Source organism: Motacilla alba, chromosome Z (assembly GCF_015832195.1).
Source record: "Motacilla alba alba isolate MOTALB_02 chromosome Z, Motacilla_alba_V1.0_pri, whole genome shotgun sequence".
NCBI lineage: Eukaryota > Metazoa > Chordata > Aves > Passeriformes > Motacillidae > Motacilla > Motacilla alba.
Window position 1 is genome coordinate 16,112,266 of NC_052046.1, and position 14,002 is coordinate 16,126,267.

A 14,002-nucleotide genomic window follows, 5' to 3' on the forward strand; every position below is an offset into this window, starting at 1 on the left:
CCTTGGCCGTTCGGTTTTGGTTTGGTTTTTTTCCTCTTGTGTTTTGAACCGTGCGGCACGGTGTTAGGAGACTTCAGGAGTTTGGACCGCCGCTGTGAACCGCTGGGGGGGAATGACGAATGCGGGGGCGCCCCCCTCCCGGCGAGGCAATAGCCGAAGTCCAGTGCTCGCAGCACCCGGCAGCAGCGCGGCTGCTTCCCAGCCCCCGCCCTCACACCGCCCCAGCATTTCTCCTTCCGCAGGACGGAGCCGCGGACGCGCCGCCAGGTTACCCTCGCGCAGCGCCCCGCGCATGCGCCGTGCCTGCGGTGACCGAGCGGGGCGGGGTGGGGCGCGTCCCGGCGGCGCCTCGGGAGGGAGCGGGGCCCGTGCGCTTGCGCCGTGGGGCGGCCGGCGACGCTGCGCGTGCGCATTGGGGCCGGCGGCGGGCGCGCGGAGGAGCGCGAGTTGTGGGTGCTCTGGGAAGGCCGCTCGTGTGTCCGTCAGTCCGTCCGGGAGTCCCGCCGGCTCCAGCCCTCAGCCTTCCCTCCCGGGGCAGGCTTGCCGCCGCGGCACAGCGGGAGGGACGCGAGGAGCCGCCAGGATGAGGCTGGTGAGGAAGGACCTGGAGAAGGATAATGCGGGGCAGGTAACGCTGATCCCCGAGGAGCCTGAGGACATGTGGCACACCTACAACCTGCTGCAGGTGGGTGACAGCCTGCGCGCCTCCACCATCCGCAAGGTTCAGACCGAGTCGTCCACGGGCAGCGTGGGCAGCAACCGCATCCGCACCACCCTCACCCTCTGCGTGGAGACCATCGACTTCGACTCACAGGCCTGCCAGCTGCGGGTCAAGGGCACGAACATCCAAGAGAACGAGTACGTGAAGATGGGCGCCTACCACACCATCGAGCTGGAGCCCAACCGGCAGTTCACCCTGGCGAAGAAGCAGTGGGACAGCGTGGTGCTAGAGCGCATCGAGCAGGCCTGCGACCCGGCCTGGAGCGCCGATGTGGCGGCCGTGGTCATGCAGGAGGGCTTGGCTCACGTCTGCCTGGTCACCCCGAGCATGACGCTTACTCGTGCCAAGGTGGAGGTGAACATCCCCCGCAAGCGGAAAGGGAACTGCAGTCAGCACGACCGGGCGCTAGAGAGATTTTACGAACAGGTGGTGCAAGCCATCCAGAGGCATATCAACTTTGAGGTGGTGAAGTGTGTCCTGGTGGCTAGCCCAGGTTTCGTGCGGGAGCAGTTTTGTGACTACATGTTCCAGCAGGCAGTCAAGACTGACAACAAACTTCTGCTGGAGAACAGGTCCAAGTTCCTGCAGGTAAGGATCTAAGCAGTTTCCAGAGTGGGTAAAAAGAGGCTTGAGAGTTATGTGTGATAGTAAAAGGTAGTTTCATGGGAAATAAGTGATTAAAAATAAATTCTGACTGAGTATCATGAGGAAATTATTCTCAGGCCTCCCAAAGCATAAAGGAGTTACGCATAGTACTGGGATGGTTCCCACCTGCCATACCTTAATGTGGAGTGGAGAAATTTCAAATTCCCTGTAAAAGCATGTTTACTCTTCAGTTAGGTGTGAAGTGCAAGTTGGAAAATACTTTGCACTGTTACTTTGTCACACTGCATAGCATGCATGTTTAATAACAACTTTCTAAAGATGTTTTTTTAAAAGTACCTGGATATGGTATAGGTTTGTTAATTTTGTATTACCAAAATTACCTAGCATTTGTTGTTGGTTTTGTACTACGTAGTTAAAGGCTGTGCTTTTTTCCTTGTTTCTTAGTCAGCTCTGGTTGAGTGGGTGGGGGTTTAGCCTTATACTGAAATAGTCATTTTCAAAGCCTAAAACAAGTTTTCATAAGGCTGTTTATATTATTTTTATGTTGGAGTTGGCCTGGGGTGATCTGGGGGCAGGGATAGTGAAGTGAGTCCCAGTGCTTAATGGTCCCAGTACTTGGGAGACCCAGTGCACCAAGAACCCTCCTTTTCCATATGTAGCAAAGTGATAACAGGGAGAAGTTTCATTGTACTTCACAGCTTTGCAACCATAATAATTGCACAGAGTTGGTGCTTTTACACTATATGCCTGCAATGTTGAGGGTCCTTCCTTTTCTTGGATGCTTTAAAAAAGAGGCTTAGGCTTAGATTTTAGTTTCTTGGTAGTTTCAAGTAGCCTTACCTGAGGAGCTGTTGTGCTCATATATTTAATCCAGCCTTTGAATGAGGGAGGCAGTTTTCTTGTGCTGCTTGAAAGGCAGTTTGAGGGATTTGGTATAGGCTTTGGGTTGCAGGAGAGATTCAGGAAAAAATCATGTGTGTTTTAAGAAGGAGATAAGTTCTGCAAATAATTATCAAGATTAATACTACGTATCATAGAGGGTGTTTGTGATTGGTTAATCAAGAAGATGGTTCTTTTTCTTCAAAAACACCAACCTTTGACTTTGTTTTCACTCTAGGTCCACTCTTCCTCAGGACATAAATACGCGCTGAAGGAAGCACTCTGCGACCCAGCTGTAACTAGCCGTCTTTCTGACACTAAGGCAGCTGGTGAGGTCAAAGCCTTAGATGACTTCTATAAAATGCTACAGCATGAGCCTGACCGGGCTTTTTATGGCCTGAAACATGTGGAGAAGGCCAACGAAGCCATGGCCATTGATACCCTGCTGATCAGTGATGAGCTTTTTCGACACCAGGATGTGGCTACACGTGCCCGATATGTTAAATTGGTAGATAGCGTAAGGGAGAACATGGGCACAGTACGCATTTTCTCCAGCCTCCATGTGTCTGGAGAGCAGCTGGGCCAGCTGACTGGGGTGGCAGCTATCCTGCGCTTTCCTGTTGCTGAGCTCTCTGACCAGGAAGATGAATCTAGCTCTGAAGAGGATTGATGACAGTGACTTCATTCCACAGTTTCTTTTCTGTGTCATGTTGAAATGACATTAAAGGTCCTCCTGACCTGAATACTGCGTGCAGATGTACCATGACATATAATTAAAAAGTTTTAATAGTAAACATGTACATACATATATATATACTTTTACTCAGCACACTATTTGATATGTGATCTATGGTAATAATTATTGGTGTGTTGTGCTGAGCTGACTGTTTTTGCAGTTCCGGACCACCAGCAGAAAAAGAAGCTAATTTGGCTCCCCAGTGCTGCTTAGTCTGCATGTTAAGTCAGACTGCCAGCTTGGTGAAATATTTAGGAAAAAATAGTAAACTAACAGGGAAAAATTCACGTTAGACTATTTCTGTTCAAATGCTTGGAAAGAGTATTGCAAAACAAATGTAAACTTCTTGGAAGACCTGTCAAAACTATGCTTGATCTTCGTAGGAGCTCCCTGTTCTTCGTAAGGTGTGTCAAAGGAATTGGGTCAATATCAACTCTTAGGGCTTTGTGTGGGGATGTAAGTCTAACCACTTAAATATTTCTGTGAAATACTTGAAGCAGTCTTTCAGCAGCAAGACCCTTTAAGTTAACCATTTCTTTGCTAACACAGTAGTAGATGCAGGGCAAATGGTGACTCTCAGTGCATCCATTTAGTTATCTTTTTGAATACTGTTGCCTTGGGAGATTGTCCTGAAGACTAACAAGGTGTCATTGACTGTATTCTGCTAAATTGGCATTATTTAGCACCCAGTTCTGAGAAAGTATGGGAAAAAAAAACTTAAAAAATCAGGACTTAAGTTTCCACGAGGAATCTTTTGATAGCAAATGGTTTAGGTAACTTCATAATCTGGTATTCTATTTGCATATCTCTTTACAAACATACATAAATGGTGATACAGAAATAAGGATGACAAAATTATAAATCAAACTTCAGCTTAAGGTAGTGGAATCTGTAAAAGTGAAAATTACCTTTTTGATTATTTGATCAGCTCAAAGTACTGAAAGCCAGAAAGAGTTTTCTTTCTTCACTGGGCCATAAATCTTAGGTTGAGGAAGCAGAAACTGCTTTCAGATTCAGACATAACCTGTGGTTGTATTGTTTCAAACCCAGGTTTTATGATGTGGCTTTTGTGTGGCATTCCTTATTTAAACATGATGGAAGATGAGAACAGGACCCACAGAAGAATCCTGTGGTGTGGAAAGTATTGTAAGAGTGGAGTATTAAAAAATAAAACCACCAAAACTCCTAGTCTGGGTAGAATAGTTTTAGGAAAACCATTTTTAAGGATAGTCCCCCATGTTCAAGTGTGCCAATTCTCTGAATTTAGTACTATCTATTGGTAGCTGAAACGTCAATCTAAACTTCTTGATAGAGAAGTACTTTTGAGTTAAAGCCATCTCCCCTCTTCTACATCATCCACACAGTCTAAGAAATTCTTGAAAAGAACTTGTATTAGAGCTGTTATGCATCAATTCTTCCATTGTTGAAGGCAAGCAAGCCCACTGACACTTGGTTACAGTCGGCTCGCACACAAATTATGTTATTTGAGCTTTATATTTTTGTCTTGAATGGTGGGGTGTGCCACAAGTTATAGAATGCTCAGGTAGGCTTTGTTTAGCAGTTAAAACTACTTAAATTACTTTTTCTTTTTTTAATTTGCCTAAGTTTGTTATACACTTTTTAGCTAGAAAGCACCTTGATTCCTGTCATATCTAATTAGATGTTAAAAACAGGAAGCAAAAGAAATTGACTGGAAATATTAATTACAGGCAGCAAATTAAGGCCTTAAATAAACTCATATCAAAACAAGTCATTCATTTCTCCAAGCTTTTATAAGATAGGATGGTATGGTAGTATATTCCCTTTTTCTAAGTAATGCCAGTTTGTTGCAGCTGTACACAAATGACATATTGTAATTTGTAGTGCACCAGAAATTCTTCGTTTTTCTCAACAAACTCTCTGAGAGACAAATCACTGTTCTTTGGTTGTGGGATGGACTGCTATTTTATTGGACCAGATTGGTTCCAATTATTCCATTGTAAGCCAGAAGTTGTGAAGAGTTTTTGCTGAATACTGCAAATACTGCATGATTACAATGGTGGTTTTGTGTTTTGTGCCTGCAGATACCATCAAGGAAAAGAAGTGGCCATTTTGTTGTATTTTTCTTTCATCTGCTTTCATAAGAAAATGTGACCATAGTGATTCTTTGAATTATTTACACTTAGAATTAAAATTCTGCCTTGACTATATTTTGTGTCATTTTCTTTTTTTTTTTTTTGTTTTTTAGCTATTGCTGTCATGTTGTTATGTCTGTGAAAGAAATACTCCTGGAATTGCCCAAAGAAGAAGGGTGGGATTTTTTTTTTAATTTTTTTTTTTTTTTTGGTAAGCATTTTTGTTGTAAAATAAATATACACTCACTATGTATACAAATGCATCCTGTTTCAGGAAACAGCTTAAGGGGTTGGTATTGAAAATGGGCTGTGTTCAGTGCTTGACCTGGCCAATTTCCAGGTTTGCTAGTATCTTCCATGTTTCAAGGAATAGTTGAAAAGTCCATACTGACAAAGTTGCTTCCTCATTGCAGACCTTCGTTTGTGTGTATAGATAGCTCTTGCCCAGAAGAAGCATGCTATCAGCATATCAAAGGAGTGAGTGCTATAGCCATGGAAAAATACTTTTTTGTGTCTAAACTAAAAAATGTATTTTGAAGTGTCTCCATTTAGTTTAGGATTACATTCTGGCATGATTCCATGAATTAATAGTGTGGTTTAGCTTCCAGTTTTTCTGTGTTCAAAATGAATGGAGGCACATTGTAGGACTTCCTAATGCTTTTTACATTTGGTAGGAAGAAAGCTTTAAAAATTACAAAATTAGATTGATCATGAGCCCTGCTGTGTTAGACAGTGATTCAAATAAATTTATTCAGTTATTCATTTGCCTCTCTTGCAAATTTTTATTTTGGAACAGGCCCCAGTCTGTTAGTTTTGTCACCTTTGACATTTAAATCCACTTATTATATATGTTTTTGTGGTTGTTAATCAGCTAAAGCTTGGTGCAAAATGCAAGGTCACCACCAGCTAGAGACCAAAATAATCCTACTAATTATAAGGCAGAATAAAAGATAAATCCTTCAGTAAAATTGTAAAGCATTTAACAATATTTGACTAGAGAATTCCTCATCTCCCTCCTCCTGTCTTTACCCTTGTATAAGTAAAATGCTAGTAATAAATGATCTTTGGACCACCAATGTAACAAGAGCCCATAGCTCTTCAGTTTTATTTATGATGGGACTAGACATGAAGTTTTTAAAGCGGTGTAAATGTCTAAATTTCCATTTGCAACTGTTCTCTCTCAACTCAGTAGCGCTGAGTTTTAAAACTAACTTACCCTCTGAAAATTTCTTATAACTTCTGAGCTGCTGACCTTGGTTTGCCTTGTTCAGTGAAGGTATGTTATAGCTCAGTTCTAATGGACTGATAGATCACTTGAGCCTCTCAAATTTCTTTCTGGAAGCTGGATTCTAGGTCTAGAAAAATGTACTCATACACATGTGTATTTTAGACCACCCAGTCCATTCACTTTTCTCTGAGACTTCCATAGCTCTCTTTTTAAAGAAAAGGACCCTCCTTCATTAAGGAATACACACTGAGTTTTGCAGGAAAAAACCCCATATTGTCAGAATGTGTTACTTGAAGCCATATTTATACAGCGTGTAGTCTATTGATTCTACAAAAGACCTAAGAAAGCAATTTTTAAAATATGAAGCAGCAATTCGAAGGTCCACAATTAGGAATCCTTGTTTTTAACCTAAAATCAGAATCCCTACAGGAGACATAATAACAACAAAAAAAAAAAGAAGTAATGACTTCAGAAAAGTACTTATGTACTTTTTAGATAGGCAGAATTTAAGAATCTGGGTTTTTTTGCATTGGTTGCTTTAATCTGAAGATTTCTCAGTTCCGACTTGATTCAGCAGATAGTGGGGGGAGAGGGTTTGTCTTTATCCTGTAATGGCCACAAATTGCTTTTAGGGTTCATTCAGATTTTGTGTGGGAAAGAAGTATTTTGTTGTCTTATTATTCTGCAAAATTAGGGTTAAGAAAATGCCTAACCCTTTTGTCTTGTGATAATTATGATTCTTAATTCAGGCTCCGACAAGGATAGAGCCTGGGCTTTTTCAGCAGTGGAAAGAGTAAACACAGGCTGTGAAGCCTCTTGTGTGACAGCTGCCCAAAGACTTGCTGAATAAGTGTAATGTTTAGTCCTGCCACATATTTTATTCTTGACTCAAATAGGGCATTGACTTGGATTTGAGGGTAACTGCTTGCATGATACAGAATCTAAAGGAAAGACATGTCTTCAGTCTAACAACCAAACTGCGTATCCCCTGTCAACTTGTGAACTTGACTGTTTTAGAGATGTTCTGTAGCTTTCCTGTGGAAAAAAAATGTCTTCTAAGGTGTCTTAGCCTTAAATAAAGTGTGAGGAAAATGTTTCTGAAATCATAGTTGTTTTTTTCTGTTGTCTGAAAAGAATTCTTCCTTTTGTCCGACTTGAGAGCTGTGTAAGAAACAGAGAGGGGAGTGGTATCAGAGCAACCCTTCCTTCCAAGTCAGTGTCTTCTGGGAAATGCAACATGAAGCAGCAACTTTCAAACCCTGCCAGGTCTTGTCAGTTTTTTGCTATATCAGTCTTTAATTTATTGCCATCTTTTTGGGAAATGCTACATTCACAGCTAATGTAATTGCTGTCATGCTACTCTAATAATTACTTAGAAGTCAAATCAGAGCTGGTCATGAATCCTCTGGCAAAGCAGCTATTCCATTAAAGAATGTTAATTAGTTGAAACCAGTCCTCCTTTTTAGGAATGTACATACCAGACATGATGGGAAGTGTTTTCTCTGTTCCAAAATGGAATTTCTAGTCAAAGTCATGCCTGGAATAGGAAAGAAGGAGTGTAAGGGGTTTAAGAAGTCAAATGGAACAGAAAATACAAAGCTTAAAGCCATTTTCTCTTCATAGTAAACACTAGGCTAAGGTGCTAGCTAACACTAGTTAAAGGTGGTCCCCTTTCTGTCAGTGTCATTGGTAAGTACAACTTCCATATTGAACAAATAGGTATTCTGATATCTTGTCTGAGATATCTAAATCACAACTGGCTCAGGCGTGATGTCTGAAGGGATGAGGGAGGCAATTTTCAGATTTCTGGTCTGAATTTGAAAGGAAAATAATTGAAAACTAGGACTGTTCCTACCAAACACATTCCTATCTGTAGTCTTTTCAGAAAAAAAGCCCTGAATAGTGTTCCGTGATTCAAAAAGATTTTGGACCTGATGGCTAGCAGCAAATCTGCTTTTGAAGATGGGGAGATTCTTTCCCATGCAGTACTTTTTGTTTGATTAGGACAAGTACTTTTAGCACATTTTTTGCTGAAAGGGTTTGTATGTGAAGATGTGTGTATGTTTAGTAAGAGAAAAAGCTAACTTGACTCTCGACTTGTTGCTTTGATAGCTACAGGATTGGCTCAGGATGCAGGGTTGATAATTATCTTCAAGACTGGAAGATTTGTTTACTGTAGGAGGAACTTGGTAGCAAGTGATAAATTCAGGAAGTCTGACAGTTTTTAAATGCTCATAGACATTTCCTTTAATGGTTCCTGAAGCTCTGAAAGCTACAGCAAGTTTTGCTGAAGAAAATTGTCTTTTCTTTGACCTGCATTGTTCAAGTGTTTTAGATAAATAGTTTAGTTTAGGTGTGAGAGAAGTTAATTAATTGCATTTGTTTATCTTGCCCAAACGGGTACCATAAGACCACTTCCATTTGGTAAAGAGAATTGGTGTATCCCATATAATTTATTCCTCTCCTGTGTGGAAATTTCTGTTCTGAGATAGGTTGTCTAAGAGAAGCTGAAATGGACTTTGCAGAAACAGTGCTGGGTGAACATTGGCCGTCTGCCAGGACAGTCAAGTCTCCTGGGGCACTGGCTGCCCTTGCTGCAAAGCTGTACGTAGGAGCTACTGGGACAGCAGTGGTGAGAGGCAGAAAAAGAGCAGCTGTCTCCTGAGAGAGTTGGTCCAAGTTCCAGAGCTGTGAGGAAAGATGAAAAGTTGTGGTTTAATGGAAAACATGAGATGCTGTTTTGAGTATGTGACTTCTTCCCCAAAGGGAGACGCAGTGAATGTTTGAAATATCTGAACTCAGTTCTAACAACTCATGCTCAGCTGAGGGTAAGATGCCAGCTAATGTGATTAAGCTTGATGTGTGTGTCTGGAGGAGAGGAGCTTTGAGCCTGAGACAGGCTCTAGAGATACTGAGACCTTGCTAATCCTCTCACTATGGAGTAATTTCTGGCCACCCTGCTATTGCTAAGGCTTATGAAAGACTCTTTGTTTTCCTTTCATACCTGTCTGAATACCACCTTTTTTTCAAAAATACTGCTTTGTGGAACAAACACCTCACTGTATTGTGTTGGCAGTCTATGATGATAAGCAAAGGAAAAATTTCTAGTAAGACATTAAAAAAAACCTCAAACCAAGAGAAGCTGCTTGAAATAAACCTTACAGGCTTTTTGAGAGGGTACCTTGTGAGAAGAAAATGAGAAAGACAGATGAAACCATATGTAACAAGGTTTGTTGGTGGTTTTTAACAGTTTTCAGGTCAATTCAGTTGAGATAAAAAGACTAGTAAGTCAAATCAGTCAAATGACTGGCTTTTAAACCTTTTCTCAAGAAAGCCCCAGAAATCAGTTGTTAAAACTCTATTAGTACACGGTCAAGCACTGTATTCTTGGTAATTTATGACCACCTAAAATGTTTCAAGCTGTCTGCATTTGTTTTATCCAAGTGTAGATTTGCATGGTCCTGTTTATTTTTCTTATGAGATAAAGTATTTTGTTATGAACAAAGACAATGCTCTTGTGAGATAAAGTATTTTGTTATGAACAAAGACAAGTGTTCAAAGAAAACAAAATTAATGTTGACAACTGTGAGCCCAACCTTTTGTAATTTTTAAGACTTGTCTTTTCTAAATAGGTAATAGAAATTTATAACTGATGTGGGTTTTTTTGGAAAGATAGTGGAAATTGTCACTGAAAAAAATGCTTAGGGCTTTAGGCAGTAATAATTTGAATTTGAGGTTTTTTTGCTTATTTCTAGAACATTTTTAAAACTACTTCTTCCCTACTTTAAGTACTTTTATTTTGACATAAGGACTGGCAAGAAATAAATGTATGTTAGAGAGCAGAATGTTCCTACTACTGAAAAAATGAGAAGTTGGAACAGCCTTCCAGTCAGGAAAAATCAGAGCAAAAGGTCACTTTTATATGGAATTTGTTTACCCTGAGAAATGTGATGTAGTTACCAGCAACAGATAGGAATCAATTCCTATCAAGCAGTCCTGTACCCATGCTTGGAACAGAAGAGAGCACTTGCTGGTTTTATTGCATCAGGGCATTGTGTTGCCCTGTTTATATCTGTTCAATTCTTAGCACACGTGTTCACACTGCATCTCAGCACATCACTGACCTCCTTGTGAGACAGGCATTAGCTGTCTGAGCTAATGATGCAAAAATGCTTAGATTAGGTACCTGATAAGGGCTTAAGGAGTACTTTCCTTTCCATCTCTGCCACTTAGTCTGCCAGGAGGTGTCAAGGCTAGTAAAAAAAATTTTTTGGGTGTTCTATTTGTAAACAGGTTAGACTGAAGTCATTGATCATTAGTGTGTTTCTTTTAGAAAGCATGTTTTCTCCAGTAATTCTTAAGTGAGCAGCTATGAGTTGGTCCTCTGTATCTATCAGCACAGCTTGGTAAAGTCTGTTCCTTACAAAGGCAGCTGTGGTATCCCATAAAAAAGCAATTGTGGTGTCCAAAGGGCTGTAGACCAAAAAGAACAAAAAAACCTCAGCATCAGCACTGCTGTGCTGCCTCATAGCTGAGCAGGAAGGAAAAGCTGGAAGTGATCTGCCAGACTCTGCTGCTGAAACTATAGTTGAGGTGCTACTTGCATAAGACTGATGTTAAATCTGTGGTAAGGTAGCACATACATGCAACCATAGTGTTGTGGGATATATGTTGGAGGCACAAAGTTCATTTGTACCTTTTTAGGAGGTCCTTTTTTTAAGACTTGTAGATCCAGTTCCCTTTAGAAGACTGAGTCACTCTTAAATGATCCCAAAACTATCTTAGTTTTGCAAACTTTGATTCAGCTTGGACAATTTCCTCACTATTAAACTTCCATGGTAGTTCTGTGAATGTGATGCAGATGTTTGAAAGAAAGAGTAACAGGTTCTTTATAGAATTACTGGTATCACAAGGACACTTTCAGAATAGGCCTAGTCCAGATAGATATCTTTAAAATCATGGGTGTACTTCAGTGCTGTGGGTGGGAAATGAAGGTTATTAGTGCCAGTAATTCATGTAGAAAACTCTATCTTAAACTGCATCTAAAAAACAGGATGTTTTTCTACCTCTAGAATCCAGCTATAATTTTTTGGGGGGAAACAAACCTTCCTTTTATAATCTCTTCATGGCTGGTTCCAAATTTCCCTGAATTGTTTATTGACGAATAAAAATGAACATTTGCATTAAAAAGACCTAAGATTAATTTTCCAGTGCTTTAAACTGGTTTATCCCTACAGCCATGATAAAACAAAAGAGCTGTTCATGCCCTTACTGATACTTGAGTGCCAGAGTGTTTCAAAATTAGTAGATATTGTTTGTGATGCATATTATACTAAAGTTTTCAGTATATTGCCAGTCAGTATTGATAATATATGATGAAGTGGCTTTTGGAGAATTTATTAGCTTTTCACTTAAAGAAAAAGTATCTTGACCATAAAAATATACCACATAAAAGAAGAATATTAAAAGCCTGTGAAATTTTACTGCAATTGTAATAATTGCTTTGTTTTCCAGTTGCACTGTGAGATGACAATGAAATAGTCACCAATCTTGACTGTATTCTATTCCAAACATATCCCTCCTAATTATTTCAGGGAATAGGTTTCTTGTTAGATGTGCATCTTCTTATCTCAAAAGTGATACTGATGGAAAGTTGGCATTTTGGTCTTGTCTTTTTTCCTCATGGTCACAGATGAACACTGTATGCCAATTCTGGTTTACTGGCCTTTTACAGAAAGTTCAGTTTTACCTGTTGCCTGTAAATTATGCTCTCCTCACAGATAGACTGAAAATGAACTACTATCATATGATACATCAAGATGTGAAAGTCCTTGTGATTATCTTGGATCTTAAATGAGCTAAGCTGCAAAATACCTTTTGGAGCAGCCCTATGAATTGACTAGTGCAATACCAGGTGTTCTTCTGGTCTTCTTTGACCAAATGAGTAAACTTTTTTCTCCTAGGATGCAGTGCTTTTCATTATATGTGTGTGTTTTTTTGTAGCCATTACTAGATTAGGCAGTTATTTTTATGGTTAAGTCCATGGAAAATTTGATTTCAAGATCACTGTGGTAATTTGCAGTTCCACATTCTTATCTGCTTGGATTTCTCGATTCTAAGTGTAAACTCTATGGTATCACTGAGCTGTGTTCTTTAAATTGTCAGTACAATAAAAGATTTCTCATCACAGTTAGAGGCAGAGACGACTACCTCTTACTTAGGTAGAGATGACTATGGAAACACACTGGCTGAGGATTAACTTCTCTTTTAGCAGTGGAAAGTTACAGATTTCAAAGAAGGAGAGCTCTGTATGTCATAGTAGAAAGTCGCTACTGTGATCACCCATGCTGGCACATGCTTGGAACAGGGTCAGGATTTTGCTGTGACCAGGTCAGACCTGATCTGTGCAAACAGACAGTGCCTGCTCCCTCATGCTTATGCAGGACAGGCTGGCTTTCCCTGCGGGCATTTCAGTTCTGTGCAGTTGGGGATGAAGAGGCATTTCCATCTGACCTTGTGTGAGAGCACTAGCATCTGGGGACCATTCATGGAGAAATTCCAGCATTTCAACAAATACGTGACTTATTTTCCATTACTGCCTGTAGCAATCTCTTACCAACTATATTCTCACTGTCGCAATTTTTTGGTTACCAACAGGAGAAAAAGTTAAAAAAAAAAGAAATCTTAAACAATATTATTGACAGTGCATTTGATGCATCGCCAATAGGCAATAGAAAAGATGAATTATTTGGGTGATGGTTCATATTTTCAGTCTAAATTCCATGTCAAGCATTTTTAAACTTCAAAATTTTCCTTTAGCAGCTGTAAGTTTATCCCTTACTTTCCAGTTCTTCTCTCAGAAAGCTGCACATACAATTATTTAATTCTTTTTTTAGTTGTTTCAACTTTACTAGGGTAATTAACATAAGTAAAGGTGTTTTCTCTGTTAGGCTGTTGTAGTATTTCCCTGTGTCTTTTAAATGGAATTCAGTTTAGTGAATATTATTTTTGCAGTTATTCTGGAATCTGCTGGCTTTATGTAACAAGTTTGTCTGAAGAATAAAATGTTAGTGCTTAAAAAGCACTTTAAGAGTTTTCAGGTCTCTGCTGGGAAAAGAGCAGAGAAACAGAACTCACTTACTTTATATAGCCATGACATAAGAAGCTGTAGAAACATAATGCTTTCCTCTTACTGTACTAGAACGTGGTTCAGCTAAAAATAAACTGTTGTATTACAATGAAAACGATGATAGCTCTTTTATTATGGGAAGTAATAGGTAAATTGTCTCTATACATCTTTTTGCAAGTTGATTTTTTCTTTTAATGTACATGTCTGAGATTTAATTCTGGAGTGTGTCTCTGCCCCATTTGTCTCTGTCATTTTTGTTTGGTCAAGCTTTCTTCTTGCATTTGGATTCCCCCCCCCCCCCCCCCCCCCCCCCCCCCCCGTCAACAAATCACTGCATAGCAAAATTGTTTAAGACCAAAGGAAAAACTAGGTACTTATACTTATAAGCTTCCATGTTTTCCCTTCCATTGTACTCCAAAGGAAATTGGATCACTGCAAAATTTATATTGATGCATTTTATAGAGACAATCCATGTTTTTGTTGTACTATGTAAAAACTGGCTTAGATTTGATGGTCTGGCTAGCTAGCTGAATGTGAAAGGGTCATATCAGGGTATTTGCACTTCCTTTTGGAGGGTTTCTTCTGCTCC

General features: G+C 40.0%; 2 protein-coding genes across 3 annotated transcripts in view; both read left to right on the plus strand.

The window, feature by feature from the left end:
• The window catches only part of ITGA1 (integrin subunit alpha 1), a 73,389-nt gene that overhangs the window by 5,721 nt on the left and 53,666 nt on the right, over nt 1–14,002 (plus strand). The gene's annotated exons all lie outside the window — the stretch shown is intronic.
• On the plus strand, nt 2–7,387 carry PELO (pelota mRNA surveillance and ribosome rescue factor). Its single transcript, XM_038125399.1, has 2 exons — nt 2–1,309; nt 2,445–7,387. The coding sequence occupies exons 1-2, from the start codon at nt 113–115 to the stop codon at nt 2,874–2,876; spliced, it is 1,629 nt and encodes a 542-aa protein (XP_037981327.1). The 5' UTR covers nt 2–112; the 3' UTR covers nt 2,877–7,387.